The 20331-nt window shown below is 39.4% G+C and overlaps 1 protein-coding gene across 1 annotated transcript in view; it reads left to right on the forward strand.

Moving 5' to 3' along the window:
• Positions 1 to 20331, forward strand: part of LOC117390176 (ryanodine receptor 3-like) — a 109414-nt gene that overhangs the window by 62603 nt on the left and 26480 nt on the right. The window contains exons 32-56 of the mRNA XM_055231285.1: positions 505 to 571; positions 650 to 810; positions 881 to 1046; positions 1717 to 1803; positions 1892 to 2118; positions 2562 to 3366; positions 4364 to 4564; positions 6093 to 6195; positions 6601 to 6732; positions 9859 to 10132; positions 10525 to 10639; positions 10904 to 11036; positions 11547 to 11650; positions 11726 to 11861; positions 12187 to 12373; positions 12529 to 12637; positions 12983 to 13103; positions 14264 to 14433; positions 15079 to 15299; positions 16773 to 16863; positions 17632 to 17772; positions 18428 to 18591; positions 18686 to 18764; positions 19270 to 19359; positions 19480 to 19626. Of these exons, the coding sequence (XP_055087260.1) occupies positions 505 to 571; positions 650 to 810; positions 881 to 1046; positions 1717 to 1803; positions 1892 to 2118; positions 2562 to 3366; positions 4364 to 4564; positions 6093 to 6195; positions 6601 to 6732; positions 9859 to 10132; positions 10525 to 10639; positions 10904 to 11036; positions 11547 to 11650; positions 11726 to 11861; positions 12187 to 12373; positions 12529 to 12637; positions 12983 to 13103; positions 14264 to 14433; positions 15079 to 15299; positions 16773 to 16863; positions 17632 to 17772; positions 18428 to 18591; positions 18686 to 18764; positions 19270 to 19359; positions 19480 to 19626 (4231 nt within the window). The remainder of the gene's footprint in view (positions 1 to 504; positions 572 to 649; positions 811 to 880; positions 1047 to 1716; positions 1804 to 1891; positions 2119 to 2561; positions 3367 to 4363; positions 4565 to 6092; positions 6196 to 6600; positions 6733 to 9858; positions 10133 to 10524; positions 10640 to 10903; positions 11037 to 11546; positions 11651 to 11725; positions 11862 to 12186; positions 12374 to 12528; positions 12638 to 12982; positions 13104 to 14263; positions 14434 to 15078; positions 15300 to 16772; positions 16864 to 17631; positions 17773 to 18427; positions 18592 to 18685; positions 18765 to 19269; positions 19360 to 19479; positions 19627 to 20331) is intronic.

Raw genomic sequence — 20331 nt, forward strand, 5'->3', positions numbered from 1 at the left:
ATGCAATAATTATAATAGTTAAGATAACTAAGCATTAAACAATGAGGAGCAGTGTGTTATGCAGTTTTAATGCATGCAGTGGTATTCTTCCACAAAAGTCACGGTGATGTCATAGTGATGGCTGAAGTGCAGTGAATATATATAATATCTATATAGAATATGATTTAACTGTTGCTGGACTACTTGTGCATTTTGCGGTATTAACGTACAGCAGTTAGCCACTGGAATTCTCACTGACTGACTGGTATAATGTTCAGTATTTAATGTCATGGTACAAACACTGATTGAGAGTATAAATGGGAAAAAAAACAGTCAATGGCTATTGAACACAGTTATACAGAATAAACCTCTAACGTAAACTTTTACCAAATGAATATTTCTGCAATAATAATTTGCACTAAAACTGAAATACTATATTCGTTCATTAGACATTTTTTACGAGTTGCAGTAAATGTTTACATTGTAAATATGCACATTGAAAATTCCTATGTTTTTCCATCATAGATATCCTCTCAGATCTGTGAGGCACAGTGAAGAGAGCAGACGAGTGGACTACAGCTCCATCACCACGGTACAATTTACATGTTTCTATTCCCTCTTTTTGTTCTTTTTACATAATGCCATCATTCATTCTATATTTTTATTCCAGTATTACCATTGTGTGAGGGTGTTTGCTGGTCAGGACCCCTCGTGCATATGGGTGGGATGGGTGACCCCTGACTACCATTACTACAGCAACAACTTCAACCTCAGCAAAAACCGCACAGTGACAGTAACATTAGGAGATGAGCGGGGTCGAGTGCACGAGAGGTAAGCCTGCTGTAAAGGTCATACATATTTCATGACTAAAGATATTAATTCCATATATCTGCTCTGACAGTGTGAGGAGGAGTAACTGCTACATGTTGTGGGGAGGAGATGTGACCAGCACTGCCCACTCCACCACTCGCACAAATGTAGACCTGGAGATAGGATGCCTCATAGATCTCGCTACAGGCATGGTCTCCTTTTCTGTAAATGGAAAGGAGATAACTACATCATATCAGGTAAAGGAACTAGAACAGCAGATTAAATAGTCATAGTAATTTCATAATTATCGAAGTATATGTTTATATGTTGACTTCCCCTCTGCGTTTTCTCCCACTAACCAAAAGTCAGATCCTAGCTCTGACCAGTGCTTTAAAGCATAATAAAAAATATAAGGAAGCGTTATGATTACAATGTCTATGGATTGGTACAATGTCTCAGGTACATTTGATTTATTTTTTTTATAAAGATAAGAAAGATCAAATTCAAAAATTACTTGTCATTATAAAACTGTTTAACTCCTTTGTGCAGCAAAAGGAAAAACTGAAAAATAAAAGTAAAATAATATGTCTGCTCTTTAAAAAGTAGCCTGACAGTATGACTAAGACCAGGTTCATGTGCTCCCTAATTACTCAAACTTACACACATTAAAAGAATTATGTGCTCCTTTATATCTTTCATATTTCACTGTACAAAATTGGTCGTCAAACATCGATTTCAAAGCCCATAATCGTCTTATGGTCTGACTCACATGAACTGGATGACTTCATGGGCGCTGAGTCACGGTGCGGGTTGACGTTCTTAAATAGAGCTCACACAGACCGACACTAAGAGCTGGAAGCAAATGGGGCATTATTAAGGCACGTTCTGCAAGTCGTGCTGTTCTTTAAAACTTTTTGTTTGCTGCAGGTCGAACCAAACACTAAGCTTTTCCCTGCAGTCTTTGTCCGGCCCACAAGCCCTAACCTCTTCCAGTTTGAACTCGCTAAAATAAAGGTAACCCATCATTTCTTCCAAAACATTCATGCAATTCTCTCTGCCAATTACCTCTCTGAGCTGTTGTAATTGATATTTATTTTCCCAGAATGCTATGCCACTATCGTCAGCCATATTTAAAAGTGAGCACAAAAACCCCGTGCCCCAGTGTCCTCCGCGTTTGGACGTGCAGACGATTAAAGCTGTGCTCTGGAGCCGAATGCCTAACATCTTTCTCAAAGTGGAGACAGCCCGGGTGAACGAGAGGCACGGCTGGGTGGTCCAATGTATCGAACCACTGCAGATGTTGGCTGTCCACATACCAGAGGAGAACAGGTATCCTATGAAAGCTTATATAATGTATTCTATTATATTAGATGTATTTGATTGTTATTCACATTACTTTTATTACTTTTAGGAAGCTAGTTCAGTCACCTAAGATATTATGTTTGAGATTATCTGATATAGGCTGTATGCATTCTAAATAATCAAGGCTTCATTGTAACGCACAATTATTAATTTGTTAATTTGGTAACTAGGACCACTCACCCAATTAAACAAATAACATCAGCAATGTTAACATGCTACTAAAATTTACTACTAATGCTTCTAAAAATGCTTGATACTGATTGTCAGATATAGATCAATACCAATCTAAAACTATTCTATTGATACTTTTATCAATTAGTGCCTGAGTTTGGATACTTTAACAACCCTAATCTTAACTGTGATTTCTCATTTGTAAAGACTTGCCATAAGCCTAAATTATTTATTTTCAGGTGTGTAGATATCATGGAGTTGTCAGAGCAGGAGGATTTGAGGAAGTTCCACTACCACACGCTGAAGCTCTACTCCGCCCTCTGTGCCCTGGGCAACCTCCGAGTGGCCCACGTCCTGTGCAGCCACCTGGACCAATCACAGCTCATGTACGCCATCGACAACCAGTACCTGCCAGGCATGCTCCGAGAGGGCTACTACACCGTCCTGATCAGCATCCACCTGGAGACAGCCAAGGGGGCGCGGCTTACGATGAAGGATGAGTTTATCATTCCTGTTACCTCCGAGACTCGGTCCATACGCCTGTTTTCAGATTCTGCCAAAAAACACCTCCCTCCAGGGGTCGGTCTGAGTACTTCGCTCAAACCACGGCTACATTTTACTCCGCCATGTTTTATCAGCAACAAGAGGGAGCATCTGTACAGCCCCCAAATCCCACTGGATGCTCTAAAGGCCAAAGCCATTTCAATGCTGACAGAGGCAGTGCAAGGTGGAGGACACTATATTCGTGACCCTGTTGGAGGATCTGTGGAGTACCAGTTTGTGCCCATCCTAAAGCTGATCAGTACTCTGCTTACTATGGGGGTGCTGGCCAGTGAGGACGTCTATAAGGTCCTACTGCTCATTGACCCCAATGTTTTCAGAGACACAAGGGAGAAAGGAACCACAGGCACCACCGACAAGGAGGGTCTGACCGGGGCAGAGGAAAAGGCTGTGGAGGCAGGGGAGGTGAAGGCAGCAAAAGAGGCCAAGCAAACAATAAAAGGACTGCTGGAGAAGAGACTTCCAGAGCCAGTCAAGAGACAGGTATGCTGACATGACTATTATTCAGACTGGTTTTCCTCAGTGCATACAACAGTAAGCTTTTTTGTGGTTCAGTTGACAAAGACAAACATTCACATTTCAACACTAATTTATAATATATTAGAGCTGGGTGATATGGCCAAAAAAATCAAGATTTTATTTTTTTAATAATAATAATAAAATGTATTATTATTATTATTATTATTATTATTATTATTATTATTATTATTAAAAAATAAAATCTTGATTTTTTTGCACACACTGGACAATTACGGTTTTCATTCATTTTAATCAAGGTCAGAGCAAGGACTGCTAGTCTTTCAAACAGCAGAACCTCTTTACATTTTCATTCTTATCATATCCTATTATTTAACAAACGTTTACAATATCAGTTGTTTAATTGTACTGCTTTGCAAGTAAGTCAGGATAAACCTCTTTCATAATAATCCTTTATTTCACAATTTTGCATTTTTTCATAATCTTAATTATTAATTTAAACAAATTAATTCAATAAATGGCTGGGCCCTAGTATACACTGGTGAAGTGAGTGTGCCCTAATTTTGTGTTTTAATTGCCCTGCGCCTCACTGATACAGCTATAGCATATATACATGATTTACATGATTGTTTTCCTTTGCATCATAAAAATCTGATGGCCAAATATCACTCCTCACTCGGCCTGATTTCCTCATTAAAGCCTGCTTCATTTTAGGCATAAATATTGGATTTTAATGAAACATAACTTAATCTTAAATATAATACAAGTATGTGCTTTTCATGTGGAAATGATTTTAGCTTGACTAATGTGAAAATGTCTTTTCCATACTACAGTTTTAAATGCACCTGTACTTTAATAGAGCCATCAGAAGTTAGTCGAACATGAAATGGCTAGTGTTAAATGGTCTCTTGAGTTTTCCTGACAGTTTACTTAATGAGATATTAAAGCTATCTGAGCGGTCTGTGAGTGATAAATACTTGAATATAACCGGAGTGCTCCACAGATGTGCGACCTGCTGCACTACTTCTGCGACTGTGAGCTAAAGCATCGTATCGAGGCCATCGTGTCCTTCTCCGACAGCTTTGTGTCCAAGCTCCAGTACAACCAGAAATTTCGCTACAACGAGCTCATGCAGGCGCTCAACATGTCCGCTGCTGTCACCGCCAAAAAGACCAAAGAATTTCGCTCCCCTCCACAAGAACAGGTCAGAGAGTGTCTGCCAGTCAGAACAAATGACTTGTGTGGTTGTTTATAGGGTTTTTTCTTTACTTGAACAAGAGAAACATTGGGGGTCCTTAAGTAGTCCTTAGTTAGTCTACCACATTTTTACACACAGTTATTTTTTTGCATTATAAGAATGTATGTGCACAACAGCAGAAAGGACATGGGGTGTGATAGCTGGAGTAACTGGAGAGTTTTATTTGCCTTTTCATGTATGAAGATGCTGTTTACCAGTACTTCTCTCTATATAAACAGTTATTTTTGCCCGAGATCCTAATAATTCTGAGACCTTTTGCCAGTGTCAAGTCATGACCCTTTTAGTCGACTAATTGATGCAATTAGTTGACCAAGAATATCTTAAGTTGATTACAGCCCTAAAACCTACATACTTCCTCTAAACAGTAACATTTTGCATTTGATTGTTTTATTTTTAAATTCTCTGTCATATTTTCTAGTTTTTCTAGCTAATGGCTTGAAAAACTAACCACAGTGACATAGTACAATTGTGTAACTATTTTTGATCCGTTTACTGATATTTTGTGAACATTTTAAATGGAACCAAAAACACACTAATCTCCTGGCTATGAATTTTGATGATACCCTCTGTGACAACATATTTATAATCCTAGTCTATTTGTGATACCTTGCATTTGATGTGTTTGTAATGACTGTGTTTGCTCCACACTGCCACACAAATATGTCTCGTTCCATTCCCTTTGCTCATGTGACCGTAGCAACCATTAAGTCAGCTGGCTGACGTCACCGGCTCTCCTGTGGTTTAAAGGTGCAAATGGCCAACAAAGGTGACTGGCCAAAAATAGAGCCAGGGTTATTAATGACTGCTCCAATGAGAGTCTTGAATCTGCAGCCACTGACCACAGATCAGCCCTTGGCCCCTGTTACAAATGGTGCATGTAACAAGATGATTCAGTTGATGCATTTACATAACTGCATTTTCTATACATGGTTGCATTCCCTTGTGCCTTCTCCCTACTCCCAGTCACTTAAGAGAGGAAGGATTCGTGTTAGCCACTTTATACTTATCTCCTATAAAAATGGGAATTCCTGTGTGGCTTTGATGTATTGTTTGTGCTTAACACTGGTTTAAGTTTGTCATAGTCATATTGATGTTGATATTCTTTGATCTCAAATGGCAAAGAATGGAAAATAAGCCACTTAGAGGTGGTGAGTGTATTGCACCAATTTAGCTAATCTCGTGCAAATGTATTTATATATATATATATATTCATTATATTTCAACTCTGACCATTTCATCTCTGCATAATGTTGTTTACATTGCAAAGTGATATTTTGAACTCTAAAAAGCCTTTTATGCAGCATCAAAAATCTTACCTGAGAGCCCTTTTACGCTGATGCTCATAATGTTGTTCAAATGCAACAGGTATTACTCAAGACCTGTCTTTTATGATAGATAGTTTTCCAAAGCCCTGTTTACATTTGGCTACTTTTTATATAGTTAACACCTCTTTAATATGTTTTCTGTGTTGTAGATCAACATGCTGCTCACGTTCAGTACAGGAGAGGACTGTCCGTGTCCTTCAGATATCCAGGAGGAGCTGTATGACTTCCATGGCCAGCTGCAGCTTCACTGTGGTAAGACGAGCACAGTAACATCGCTTTATGTAAGAAATAATCACATAATGATACTGTAGGAACACTTTACAGCTATTCGCTCTGACACATTTGCCATATTTTCTCTGTTGGATGCTCTCAGCTGCGGTGGCCGAGTGGCACTTGGATTGCTCCGACATCTTGATGTTTTGATAAATTATTGAACTGCCAGCCCCCTGTGGCTGTACTGATCCTAATGGCGTTCTCCTCCCTGCCGCACCGAGCACAAGTGTCACCACACCTGCCGCACACATTCAGCTAACAGAAGAAAAGCAGATCCATGTTATTGGAACAATAACTGTATAAAGTGCTACATATCACACCATGACATGACACAGAGCCATAAGGGGAAGGGCCTGTTCACTGTAAGTTGTTTCTGCTGTATAGGAATCCCAATGGAGGAAGACGAAGACCAGCAAGCTACATCTATCAAAGGTCGACTGCTAATGCTGGTGAACAAGATCAAAGGCCAGGCTACTAAAGCAGAGGATCCCACCAAGAAGGAGCAGGCCGCCCCATGTGAGTAGTACATCCACACTCTGTTATGTGGTAAGATCAAGGATGACAGACGTATTTATAGACTTGAATTCAGAATGCTAGAGAGTTTTGACTAGTATGATTTTCAGTGTATTTGATTTGTTTCCATATATTAACTTGTAATATATGAAACTGTAGGGAAATATATATATAAAAAGATTGCAATTATCAAGTAAAATCTTATTTCATTGACAGATAATTTAGCTTGAAACAATAAAAAAATCTATATTTAAAAAGAGAAATTCCTTTTTTGCAAATCACAAAGGGATTCATTGGTAACTTTATTGGTAACTAATTCCTAAAATTTATAGACACTGGTACTATTTAATATCAGCCACAGTAAAGACAGGACTTGATAACCTTCCTCCTAGTGTTGATAAATCCATTTGTAAATTGCACTCTTATGACCACATGTTGTTCAGTTGTACAGATACAAACGCCTTACCCCCAGATCCATATCAAAATATTCTTGGCCTATTAGTTCCTAATGGTTTCATCATAGCTTCTTTGTGTGCGCCAGATGTACCAGGCTGGCAGTGGCAATATCCTTGCAAAGCAAAAATACACATGCTTTTCAAACACTCCTCCTCACCTTCTATATTGAACTGTTTTCCTTCAAAGCAGATGCTGGTATTTACATCTAAATCCTGTAGTTCATCATTGATTTCCCACCACAATTGTTAGTGCTAGTTCACGATCCCTTTCAAGTATTTTGCTAGTGCTTTTTGTGGGTGGTAAAATGAAAAGCGGCTGCTCCTAGCACCCTCAAACCTGCCTCTTGTTTGTCAGCCGGCGTCAGGTGGACCATGTCGCCGGGTGGCACTCATTTACATTTCAATTTCTTTTCAATTTTATTATGCTAATGTAGAGCTGTTGGGGAGATGCTACAGAGGAAAGAACTTGGGCTGTTGGCAGCGCTCTACAGGGGACAAGATGTGGAGAGATGAGAGGGAGCGAGGAGCAGCAAGCCTATCTCAAGCATTTTAAGCCAACCACTTTTATATAGACTCTCATAGGACTATAAAACAAATCACTATGAGATCTGCTTTAAATTCTAGATTCAACAAAGTCCGTCCCAGGGACCAGTCCAGACGCTGTTTATGGCCTCTCTGCACATTTTCTCTTCATTTACAGCTACTTTCAAGCTAAATCTATAGTCAATTTTTTTTGTGCCTTTTCTTCAAAATAATATTACTCAAGTAAAAAAAGTATTTGAGGAAACTACTTCTCAAGTAATTGTGATAATGAGAGTAACTTTTAAAGCATAACTGTCCTGACAACAATGTGCCGACCTTGGTCAGCAGAGTACTAAGTGCGATTACTGCAATTGTAAGAACAAAGTACTATTACACCATGATATTACTGTCGTGGGATCTAAAAGTAGTGTCTGAAAACTACTTCAAGTATATATATTTTTAAATTATTGCAGTAAATGTACTGAGTAAATGCAGCCCACCTCTGTGTTTTTAAAAAAACATATCATTCCAAAGATATTGGCCCAGGCTCTCTCTCTCTCTCTCTCTCTCTCTCTCTCTCTCTCTCTCTCTCTCTCTCTCTCTCTCTCTCTCTCTCTCTCTCTCTCTCTCTCTCTCTCTCTCTCTCTCTCTCTCTCTCTGTCCTGGGGTCTCTCTGCGAGTGCTTGAGTAAAAGAGGATTGATTAAAAGACTGTTTTATGGTGGCAGCCTCAGTTTCGGAACATCACTTTACATTTTAGGACAAGGTTGTGTGAATTTAGTGTTTTACATTGATGTTGTTTTAATCCGGCTAAGAGTGGCCCAGCTACTAGCAGAACAAAGAACAACTTTGACTATGGATTATTTGTAAGTTTGCTACTTGACTGACATCCATTCAAGGTCATATTAAATTTGCCTTTAGATAGGAGGAAGAGGTAATAATCAACGTAGTGCCAAACACAAACATAGTATTCTGCGGCATTTGATTAACTTTTGTCATTTATAATAGATTGTCTCTCTCCTCACTCTCTCTCTCCCTCTCTTGTCTCATTCATGCTTTCTTTCTCACTCTGTCTCTCCCTCTCTCTCTCTCTCTCCCTCTCTTGTCTCATTCATGCTCTTTCTCACTCTCTCTCTCTCGCTCTCTTCTCTCTCTCATGCTTTCTGTCTGTCTCTCTCCCTCCCTCTCTTTCTTTTTATCCCCCTCTTTCTCTCTCTCCCCCTCTCTCTTTGACCTCTGCACACACACACCATGCTTTGATTGACAGCCTGGTGTCCATTACCCTTGGAGAAAAGAAAAACAACCGCTCAATTAAACAAACTGACATGGGCTTTAAAAACACAATCAGCTAATTACGTTTCCTTTAAGAAAGTCGATTTTGCTTTAGGCTTCTATTTTTATTATTTGTAATTGACTTTAATATATCTCCTCACACCAGAATACATACAGCCAGTGATTGATTTACTTTAACAGCGCCTCGGGGAAACCTACATATGAGCGGTCCATTCACCCGTGCAGGGCTATTAATATTCCGGTCCAAGTTCATTCTTTACATAAGAAGGATTCTCTGCTTAGCACTGCTGTTGTGCTTCATTCATCGGGCACAGTACAAGCTAATAACATTTTTGCTGAAACTAGGTTGATTATCTCTAATAAATGTCAATGATACTGCGCCTCTGTAACCTTAACCGAAGCTGAGCAAAGCACTGACAACTGTAGTATTTTAACTGTGAGAGTCTCTTTTTCTTTTCTTTAATCCTTGTCTTAAAACACTTATCTGCAGGAATCCATTTATCGATGCCAGAAATTAGAAGCTAATTCAGCTCTGAGTTGCTGTTTGTTGTCGGGTATTTTAAGGTCAACACTTTATCTAATAGCTTCCAATCTGTTTTTCTTATGTGACCCAGCCAAACTCCAGACCTGTCAGTTGAGAAACTGACATTGTTTATTTATTTTTTAGTTCTTTGACTTGTTTATCCATATATGCCTATGTTCTAAACACACACCATACAGTGATGAAGTGATGCAAGCTGCTCCATACCTAGGCAAAATACCTCATACACTGACTATTCTCACCCATTTACATTCTGCATATGTATATACTGTATTATTATATTGTCATAATGTATTTGTATTTTCTATTTTTCTCCCAGCAAACCTAAAGGAGCTGATCTCCCAGACCATGGTGAGCTGGACCCAGGAGTGCCACATCCAGGACCCTAAGCTGGTGCGGATGATGTTCAGTCTGCTGAGGAGGCAGTACGACAGCATCGGAGAGCTGAGGAGAGCTATGAGGAAGACTTACACTATCAGTGCAGCTTCAGTGCAGGACACCATCCACCTGCTGGCCTCTCTGGGACAGATCAGGTCTCTGTTGTCCGTGCGCATGGGCAAGGAGGAGGAGAAGCTCATGATCAATGGACTCAGGTAAGTTACTATAGCTGGGTTTCAGATGGCAGCACGGCGTTCTATAGGCCAATAATATTTAATACAGGTTTTTGTTATAATATAGCAAGTACATGGGTCTAACAAATAATAGAAATGATCATGTTGAGCATTTGTGATTTTACTTTTTGGATATTTCATAGTTGAATGAATAGGGAAAACTGACTCATCCTTCCCATCTGGGATTACGACATCATCACAGTCTGAATCTGCAAACCATCAGTTAATGTGCTTATCATAGCAATAGTTGAACAGTAAAGTACAAAAAAAAAGAATTCATTAGATGCAATATACTGGCTGATGAATGTTTAGCCGGTTATAGCTATAAATCAAGACAATGCGTTCATAATGTTGTTTTTTCTTCCTCGTTCTAGTGACATCATGAATAACAAGGTGTTTTATCAGCATCCCAACCTAATGAGAATCCTGGGCATGCATGAGACTGTCATGGAGGTCATGGTCAATGTGCTGGGAGGAGATAAATCCCAGGTCAGATATTTATTTTCATGTGTATGTGAAAAAATGACACCTGCAATAGCTCTTCCGACATTACAGCACTGTCATGTTTGTAACTTACCTGTAGAGATGATTTGTTAACAGTGTGCAGGACTAATGATGGCCTGGTGTCTTCATTATGCTGATTTAATGCGTGTTTTACAGCTCTTCTGAAAATACCAGATTTTGGCTGTTTGTTCCTAGTCTCTGTTTGTGACAGTTTGTGATGTTTAATTCATCTGTTTTTCCGCCCCACAGGAAATCGCCTTCCCCAAGATGGTCGCAAGCTGCTGCCGCTTTCTCTGCTACTTCTGTCGCATCAGTCGGCAAAACCAGAAAGCCATGTTTGATCACCTGAGCTATTTGTTGGAAAATAGCAGTGTGGGTTTAGGTAAATGCAGCTTTTAAATGACAAATCCGAACTTACAGAATCAGTGATCTAAATTAAAACACATTCCACATTTCCATATCCAAGTTTTTCCGCAAACCAAGTAGACTTTTGGTTTATTTACTTAATGAAACAAACGCATGTCTCATTCATAGTGTGATGTACAGTCATTATCGTTGGTACTAGTTATAGAAACTGTTATAGAAACTGAAAGATTTAGGCATGGTGTAATATCCAAGTCAAGTCAGGCAATAGTAGCATCAGTAAGACCCTGCTGGGCCCAGAGAGGCCACTGACACACACATTCAATGGGACACAGTTTATGTATTTGTATTTCCCCCCCAAAAAAAAACACCTTGTAGATCTTTATTTTATCTAGCTGTTAGCAGATTAGCATTGAGTGTAGGGGAAAATGCAAGGCAAGACTACCCCCTGCTGTCTTTGCAATACTAAAATACCAACATTTTTCAATAATAAAAATGCCCACAATTTATTTATAATTTCTTCACCCAGCCTCACCAGCAATGAGAGGATCCACTCCGCTGGATGTGGCAGCATCTTCAGTGATGGACAACAATGGGCTGGCTCTAGCTTTAGAGGAACCTGATCTGGACAAAGTGAGAATACCTTTATTTTTATGTATCTGTTTTGGGTGTATTTCAGTTAATTATCTTATACCATGTCTATTTCAGGTGGTTACCTACTTGGCCGGCTGTGGTCTTCAGAGTTGCCCTATGCTACTTTCCAAAGGGTACCCTGACATTGGCTGGAATCCTATTGAAGGAGAGCGATACCTCTCCTTTCTGAGATTTGCTGTTTTCGTTAATGGTATTGTCCTATTGTTTTGATTTATTTCGCTTGTAGGTACATTACAATGATATATATATATGTGTCCCGGTCGGGAATTTATACCCCTTTTTGAGAATGGAAACTGTCCTGCCCTGACCTCGCCTCTAATATATACCTCTAGTGTAACCTCTAAAAATATTTAACTTTTACTTTCTAGGCAGGTTCAAATGCTTTATATCATTTTGCTTAAGGCTAAACAGAGCTGTATTGTAAGCCCCGGGCTACACATACCTCACATGAATAATTTATGCTTTATACCTGTATATTGACTTTTCAAATGTCCTCTGTCCTGTCTTTATTCCAGGTGAAAGTGTAGAGGAGAACTCCAGTGTGGTGGTCAAACTGCTAATCCGCCGTCCAGAGTGTTTTGGTCCTGCTTTGAGGGGAGAGGGGGGTAACGGTCTGCTGGCAGCTATGAAAGAAGCCATTAAGATCTCCGAGACACCCGCATTGGACCTCCCGGGCTCAGTCCACGGAGTCAGCTCTGATGCGTGAGATATCAAAATCAAACCTGGCTTAGGAAATCAATGTCAGAGGTTTACTTTTAGGATTATTTTTGTAGCCTGCTCCCCTAAGAATTCCCTTGCCCTCTTTGAACATAGTATATCCTGTAAATTATATTGTGCCTTTTGCTGGACATTGATAGGTCTGCAGACGGAGATGATGAAGAGGAGGTGGTGCACATGGGCAATGCAATCATGTCATTTTACTCTGCTCTGATTGACCTGTTGGGGCGCTGTGCTCCAGAAATGCATGTAAGGTTATACATTTTTTATTATTTTGTGATCATGAATACCTGATTTTTACTGTCTTAAAAACATGAAAAACGGTTTACAGTCCAAAGTTATTCCTCACTTATCGTATGTAGTCAAAGCAATGAGACGGTAAAGCTAACAGCGACTAGCATGCTAATGTGAGATTTCTGATTAGCTGACAGCCCTTTCTAATTTGATGCAGATAGCACGCAGCTGACTTATTTTGACCTCAAGAGCTGCTAATACAATATATTGGGGCAAGAAATTTTTGCTCATATACGTGGGGGACAGAGCCTGATTGCAGAAATTCAGTCACTTACAATTCTCTCTATTCACTACTTTCAGCTCATCAACAAAGGGAAAGGTGAAGCCCTGCGTATTCGTGCCATTCTGCGGTCTCTTGTACCTACAGAGGACCTGGTTGGAATAATCAGCATACCACTCAAAATGCCCATCACAAACAAAGGTGTGAGGTTTGCATCCTTGATAGTATCTCTAGATTTGTAAAAGTGAGTTGGCAATGCTTTCAGAGTCAGCTGGATGTTTGCCACTCTGCAAAATGTCCTTTCTTTAAAGCCATTTGTCATCTTTGGGAACATAAGATTTGTAAGGAGCCAAGTTGCGCTATAGCGTAAAAGGGGAGCCACTGTTTCTCAGCCAAGATTCACAAGATGCATACTTTCATGAAGGATACAGTCAATACTTCAATCAAAACTACATACATTGTAAACACATGTCCACAATTTCATACAATTCGATACCTTAGTAACCAGTGCGGGGAAGTAACTAAATACAAAGTACAAGTAAACTATGTATTAAGAATCTTAATTTTGAGTTACTGTATTCTGGTACAGTTACTCATTTGGTGGTATTCAGAATACACGGTAGGTACTTTCCTAAAATGAAAAACAATACATTGCAGTATTTGATCATGCAATTAAGCTTCAATCTGTTAGTGAGAAAAATGGAAAACATCAATTTTGTGGTGCGTGCATTTGCAATTTTTCCTCCTCTAATTAGTGATAATATATGTAGTACAAACAATGCAACAAACAAAGCTGTTTTTACGCCAGAAGTGAGTAATGTTTTTAGAATACAGCCCTTTGATTGGACCAGGCAGAGGAATACATTACATAATACATTTTAATGCAGGTATTCAGTATGCTGTAACATTTTCAAAGTATTCTTCCCAACACAGTAACATGCACATACAGTTCTGCCAGGTAGAAGGTTATTGATTTGGTCTCACTCCTCATGCCTATTTAATCAGCACAATGCTTTACCGCACACTTCTATAGCTCTGACTAAGCCTGATCACTTATATAGCCGGCTGTCGTGCTCTCATTGATTGATCTGCATAAGCATGGAGAAGCGGGCGTCTTAAATCTGCTGTTGTGAGCATTGCCACACAGTCTCTGACGGCAGCCCAAGGGGAGGACGCTGGCCAATGGATTTAGAAAAGCCTACCACACGCAGCCTAATGAATACACATGGTTCCCCTAACGAGAAAAGACATGCTATTATGTCCTATAGGCTGGCCCTGCTGTATTCACATGACGTTGTTACTGCCTCCCACCAGGGTAGATTGCTTTATTTTAGGTAAACATAACCTTTTTCCTTGTACAGATGGATCAGTCACAGAGCCAGACATGTCGGCATGCTTCTGCCCCGACCACAAGGCTCCCATGGTGCTGTTTTTGGACAGAGTGTACGGCATTGAAGACCAAAGCTTTCTACTTCACCTGCTTGAAGTGGGGTTTTTATCCGACCTGAGGGCTGCTACCTCCATGGACACGGTAATAGGACAGTTGTATGCATATATACACTGAGCATCAATAAAATGGTGTAGTCTTGTCTTGGAGTTAGTTTTGCTGCATTTAAACATGAGAATATTCAATTATAGATTGCTTTGCTGGACACTGCAAATTTGTTGTTAAGTGGCCTGCATCATGGCTACTACACATGCACCACTTCAATTACACATAAACATTCATACAGATGTCAAAGGCTGTGGAGGCAAATTTGGTGAGGTGTCTTGCCCAAGGACACAATGAGATAAAAATCAATGGCCATCTAAAAAACAAAGATGACTATACATCTTTGTTTAGCTGACATGTTGTGTAAAAAAACCCCTTAAACTTAAACTTTAGAAATAATTAAATAAATTGCACTTGTCCTTTTGATTCATGGGCTTCGAGCAAACAAACGACACACTAACTCTGTAAAAAACAATGTCAAAAGATTTTCCTCAACAGCCAACGCAAATCAATATTTAGACTGCCTTAAGGTGCCAATAACAACCAGTGGAGCATTGAATAAGTGTGAAAGGGAAAATTGGTTGATTAGCTTGACCACAGAGGCAGATTATATAGACACGAGTGTAATACTGTGTTCTGAGTTTTGTGTGACCTCATTTTGTGATGTTGTGCCCTTTCCTGCAGGAGGGACTGTGCACTACTGAGACAGCTCTGGCCATGAACCGCTACATCGGATCTGCCATGTTACCGCTCCTCACCCGCTGCGCCCCACTGTTTGCTGGCACCGAGCACTACGCCACCCTCATCGACTCCACTCTGCACACCATCTACAGACTGTCTAAAGGACGCTCCCTCACCAAAGCACAGAGAGATGCCATCGAGGAGTGTCTTCTGTCCATTTGCAAGTGAGGACGTGTCACTCAGTAGTTAAAGTAGACATGTTTTGTATTTATGCTTATTTTTTTGGTATTTAGTATAAAACTATAACGTCAGTGTAATCCCAGGCATGATCTGTAGTAAAAGGAAAAATTCAAATCTGTCAACTGGAAAAAGTTGTAAGAGTAAAGATGTTTCACTGCTCATAAGCGGCTTGGATGAGCAGCGAAATGTCTTCACAGCTGACAGATCTGAATTTTTCTTTTACTATAAAACTATAGCAGAGAGATATCATACATTTTTGTTCCTTATTTAACTCTCTGTCTATGAAATAAAAAAAAAACAAAAACAAAATGCTAAATACATAAAAAACATGCAATTTCATTAAATGTGATGTAATACAGAGCCAAATATGCATTATACAGGTCAAATATGCATTAATCAATTGAAATATAGCTGGTGATATTTAAGTAATTTTTTACATGTCTGACCTAATGTTTTTTTTTCCTTATGGGACCTGATAGTGAGTGAAGTATTTTTTCCTAAATCCTTAAAAAAGATGTCTTAGATGTAAGCTCTGGTGGAAGAAATACTTAACTAATTTGTTAAGTAAAAGTAAAAGTATCCATTTAAAAATGTACTTCAAGAGTAAAAAGTAAAAGTAAAGCTTCAAATGTTATGATTTTGACACAGACTTGTTGCATTTTTTTTTTCAACAGAAACAATTTAATCTGCTGTTTTTATTTGTCTATTTTTGTTTGATCACATTATGAATGAACTCCTCAGACAATAATAAAACATACTTTTACTTTTCAGTCCAGTTCAAAAATGTAGTGGAGTAAAAAGTACAAATACCTTCTCTTAAATGTAATGAAGTAAAAGTAAAAAGTAAAGCACAGATACTCAAAAATTTGACTTAAGTACTGCACTTGACTACTTTTACTTTGTTATGTTCCACCACTGGATGTAAGGGTGAGTTACAATTCGAGAAGGACAAAATAACCACAATTTAGTTAACATGATAATTACTTTTTCACACATTTCAAACAAATCTAAGGGCATTCACTTTTCATTAGCAGGTTGTATACATCATGAGACATCATAGAGACAGAATGTTTTGTTTTCTGCTCTGGACATTATGTTCCCTAATTAATTGCTGTAGGTCAGAGCCTCTCCAAAACTTCTGCCCTTGTAAGAATTCCCAGTCCACTTGTCACATCTATCAAAAACAAACAATGAAAGTAGTGACAGGTGAGGTGATGCATGTAGCCTGTCCTGACAAACTCACAAGATGCTTTAGCTGTTGAAGTCTTTGGAGATTTCTAAAGTCATATGATATTTCCAAAATGTAGCTACATACACATACTTACCAAACTGGATTTAAGTTAGGTGGTCATAATGTTCTGCTCATTACCAGACTATAAAAGCAGAAAAGTGTGAATTTTGGCAGCGTTATTGTAAAGTGTAGTCACCTGTCTTATCTCTGTCCCCGCTCTGTGCAGACATCTTCGTCCCTCTATGCTGCAGCAGCTCCTCCGAAGGCTCGTCTTTGATGTGCCCTTGCTTTCAGATTACTGCAAGATGCCTCTGAGGGTAAACACTTTCTCGCTTTTTTCCCACCAGACTTTCCTCAAAAACAGAACTTATACTTTCTATCATTTGGCATGCACGCCTCACTCTCTTTCATCTGTGGTTTCTTTGTTGCCTCTTATCTCAAACATAACTCAATGTATTACGCCATCATCTTATTTCTTCAATTTCTTTCCTCTGCAGTGTCAAATCAACAGTCTCTTCAATTTAATATAACCTTTACTTTTCATTTTGCCTTTCCCACACTCACACACACACACACACACACACACACACACACAGAACTGTATATGTTCCTTGACCCGGGCTGTTAATCATAGCTGCTGAAGAGGTGGGCATGGAGAGCAGAGAGGCCGGGGATGAAGTATTGCATTGTGGGATTACAGGCCTGTTGGCTCCACTGCTCTAGTCAATCCATCTGGCCACAGCAGAGAAATACTGCACATGAAATAAACTATGACTGGGGTGTGGAAAGGTGGAGGCTATTGTTGTTCAGTGTTGCTTGCAGTTATAGAGCTCAGTTTTCAATTAGCTTTGCAGCAGAAACACATACCGTGACAATATTTGATATATACCTTTTTCCACTTCCTCTGATGGCCTGGTATGAGCCTAAGGTGATTCAAAATGCCATTGGTAATGAAATTCTCTATATGCACATGTCTTTGCATTATCTCCCCTCCATTGTTGCTTTGTTTGCAATCATGTTGTAATAGTTCAGAGCTATTAAAGACTCATACAATTATTTTGTTTTTTTGTGTTATTGTTTTACAGCTGTTGACAAACCACTATGAACAGAACTGGAAATACTACTGTCTACCGTCTGGCTGGGGCAGCTACGGCACAGCATCTGAGGATGAGCTCCTCCTCACCAAGAAAATCTTCTGGGGCATCTTTGATTCACTTTCCCAAAGGGTAAGAATCACAACAATTAAACCGATCAAACTAAAATGTAAAGCATGTTAAAGCCTTAGTACAGTACAATGCCATGCTGTAACGTGTTAGAATTTCAACATGGAGTAATGAATGGAAATTGTATGTTCTTCTGTCGTTGCTTAGGCCTAATCACAATGTTTGCTCTAAATTGATTGTTTTCATTGTGCTATATTCACGCTCTAAGCTTGACAAATCGTCTTGTGCCTTTGTAAAGCAGCAGGTTGCCCCATACATATGCACATAATCAAGAGGGACCTATGCCATTAGCTTCTTGATTAACATGTACTATGATTGGGGGCATTTTAGTGCTGCCAATATCTAACTGCCTCTTTGTGATGCAGATGCATGGACTCAGCACTTCCCTTGAAATGCAGACTCATGAAAAGAGGCAAAGGCCGGCCTGGAAACGTCAATACCTAGATAGGCATCATTGATCCAAATCCGAGAGCATGCTGGTTCTCAAGCATTTATATAATAGTTATTCACCAGGCTTTTACTTTTTCCTCTAATAGCTCTTTGTGCTTATTTAGGTGCCAGTAAGATTTAATCATTTAAATAATTTTTGCAAAAGCCACTGAAACAATTATTTCTTCTCCTTGTGTGCAAATCTAATTCTACTTCTCACTCTGTGCAGAAGTATGACCAGGAGCTGTTTAAAATGGCCATGCCATGTCTCAGTGCTATAGCTGGAGCGCTGCCACCAGACTACGTGGACGCTTCCATCAGCACTGCAGTGGAGAAACCCAACTCTGTGGATGCTCACGGCAACTTCGACCCCAAACCCATCAATACCACCAAGTATGGCCCCTAGCAACCATCCACCAAGACATATGGCTCAAGACACTGTTTAATGTCCCGGGTTGTGCTATAATGCTCTTATATTCTCTTTCAGCGTTACTCTTCCAGAGAAGCTTGAACACTTTGCCAACAAATATGCTGAGCATAGTCATGAGAAGTGGTCCTCAGAGAGGGTAAGATGGACATGAGCAATAAAGTATTTACCCTGTTGTCTACATGGATATGTAATTGCTTGACCTAGAACGTTCCACAGTAAAGTATTAATAGGATTATCTTGTGTCAAGATATGTTATGTTATATAACAATAAAATGCCTGTAATCAAATCAATGATAGATAAGTTCAATGCCATACTGTGTAACATTCCAGGCAAAGCTATAAATTACCATCCAGTCAAATAGGGGGCAATCTCTCTCTGTCAGAAAAGTTACTTAGTGCACCTTTAAAATAGTTGAAATTGGCTTTATTTATTTATTTTTAACCTTTTTTTTTTTTTTTTTTTTTTACTGTTGTTAGTTCTTCTTTTACTTCACTTCATTTCTTCTACATAAATCCACAGTAGGGAATTGCAGAATGTTGAACTGAGACAACTGGACAGAATGTGTTCTAAATATTTTATTCAGTCTTTCAAGCAGTGAATTCTCTGTTTTATCTGAAGTCCATCTGTGTTCATGCCTCAGGTGCTGCTGGGCTGGAAATATGGAGACTGTGTGGATGAGAAGACAAAGACCCATCCTCAACTCAGGGCCTACAAATCCCTCACAGAGAAGGTGCACTATTTCACACCATCAGGATCTGTACTCAGTAAATTAAACTGAATACTACCTGATAAGTTGATGATGTCTCTTTGAATTGTATTTTTTATATTTCATACCTGATGTGTTGTCCAGGAAAAGGAGATCTACAGGTACCCCATCAGAGAGTCGCTGAAGAGCATGCTGGCCATGGGCTGGTGCATTGACAGGACCAAGGATGGAGAGAGCATGTCCCAGCAGAGGGAGAGTGAAAAGATGAGGAAGATCTCCACTGTCTCTCAGGTGCATACAAACAAGAGGGTCTGGTTGACTCTACTGGTGGTGTGCTCGCAGTAGTACAAGTGTAAAACAGGAAACAGTTAAAATATAGAAATGTAATCATTTGAGCTATATAGTTTAGCTGATTTGCTTGATGTCTGTAGGAATAGAAGGTAATGGAAAAACGCTTTGTCATATACACTGCCTGGCCAAAAAAAAGCCGCCACCCGAATTTAACTAAGTAAATAGATACAAACCTCCTATTGGATAATTACTGCATGGGTGATTATCTTTCAGCTGGCAACAAGTTATTTAACCCCAACTGGTGCAATGAGTTGCTTCTCATTTCTTAAACAACCATGTCGAAAGACGCATACTGTGGTCGTGGACAAGATGTTAGTCTGTTAGTCTGTTCCATGGAATATTTGGAACATTGTCTATGGAGATAGATACGTGTTATGCCATACTGTGGAATATTATAGTCAAAGGAAAATCTCCATGGAAACAAACAGGAGGAGCCCCACCTCCTGGCCAAATAAGAGTCAGGTTTGTGCAGATGCAATCCCACTCAAAGTAAGATCACATGTTTTTCATTGCAATAAACACAACCAAAAAGAAAATAAAAACATCTTAAAGTTTTTTCTGTGTGTTTTTTGTGGGGTTTTTTAACCAGTAGTAGTAGGGTAGTGATGCCATGCAGTAAAGCTCCAAAGCACCTCCTCAGTAGTA

This window comes from Periophthalmus magnuspinnatus, chromosome 22, assembly GCF_009829125.3.
Source record: "Periophthalmus magnuspinnatus isolate fPerMag1 chromosome 22, fPerMag1.2.pri, whole genome shotgun sequence".
Classification (NCBI taxonomy): domain Eukaryota; kingdom Metazoa; phylum Chordata; class Actinopteri; order Gobiiformes; family Gobiidae; genus Periophthalmus; species Periophthalmus magnuspinnatus.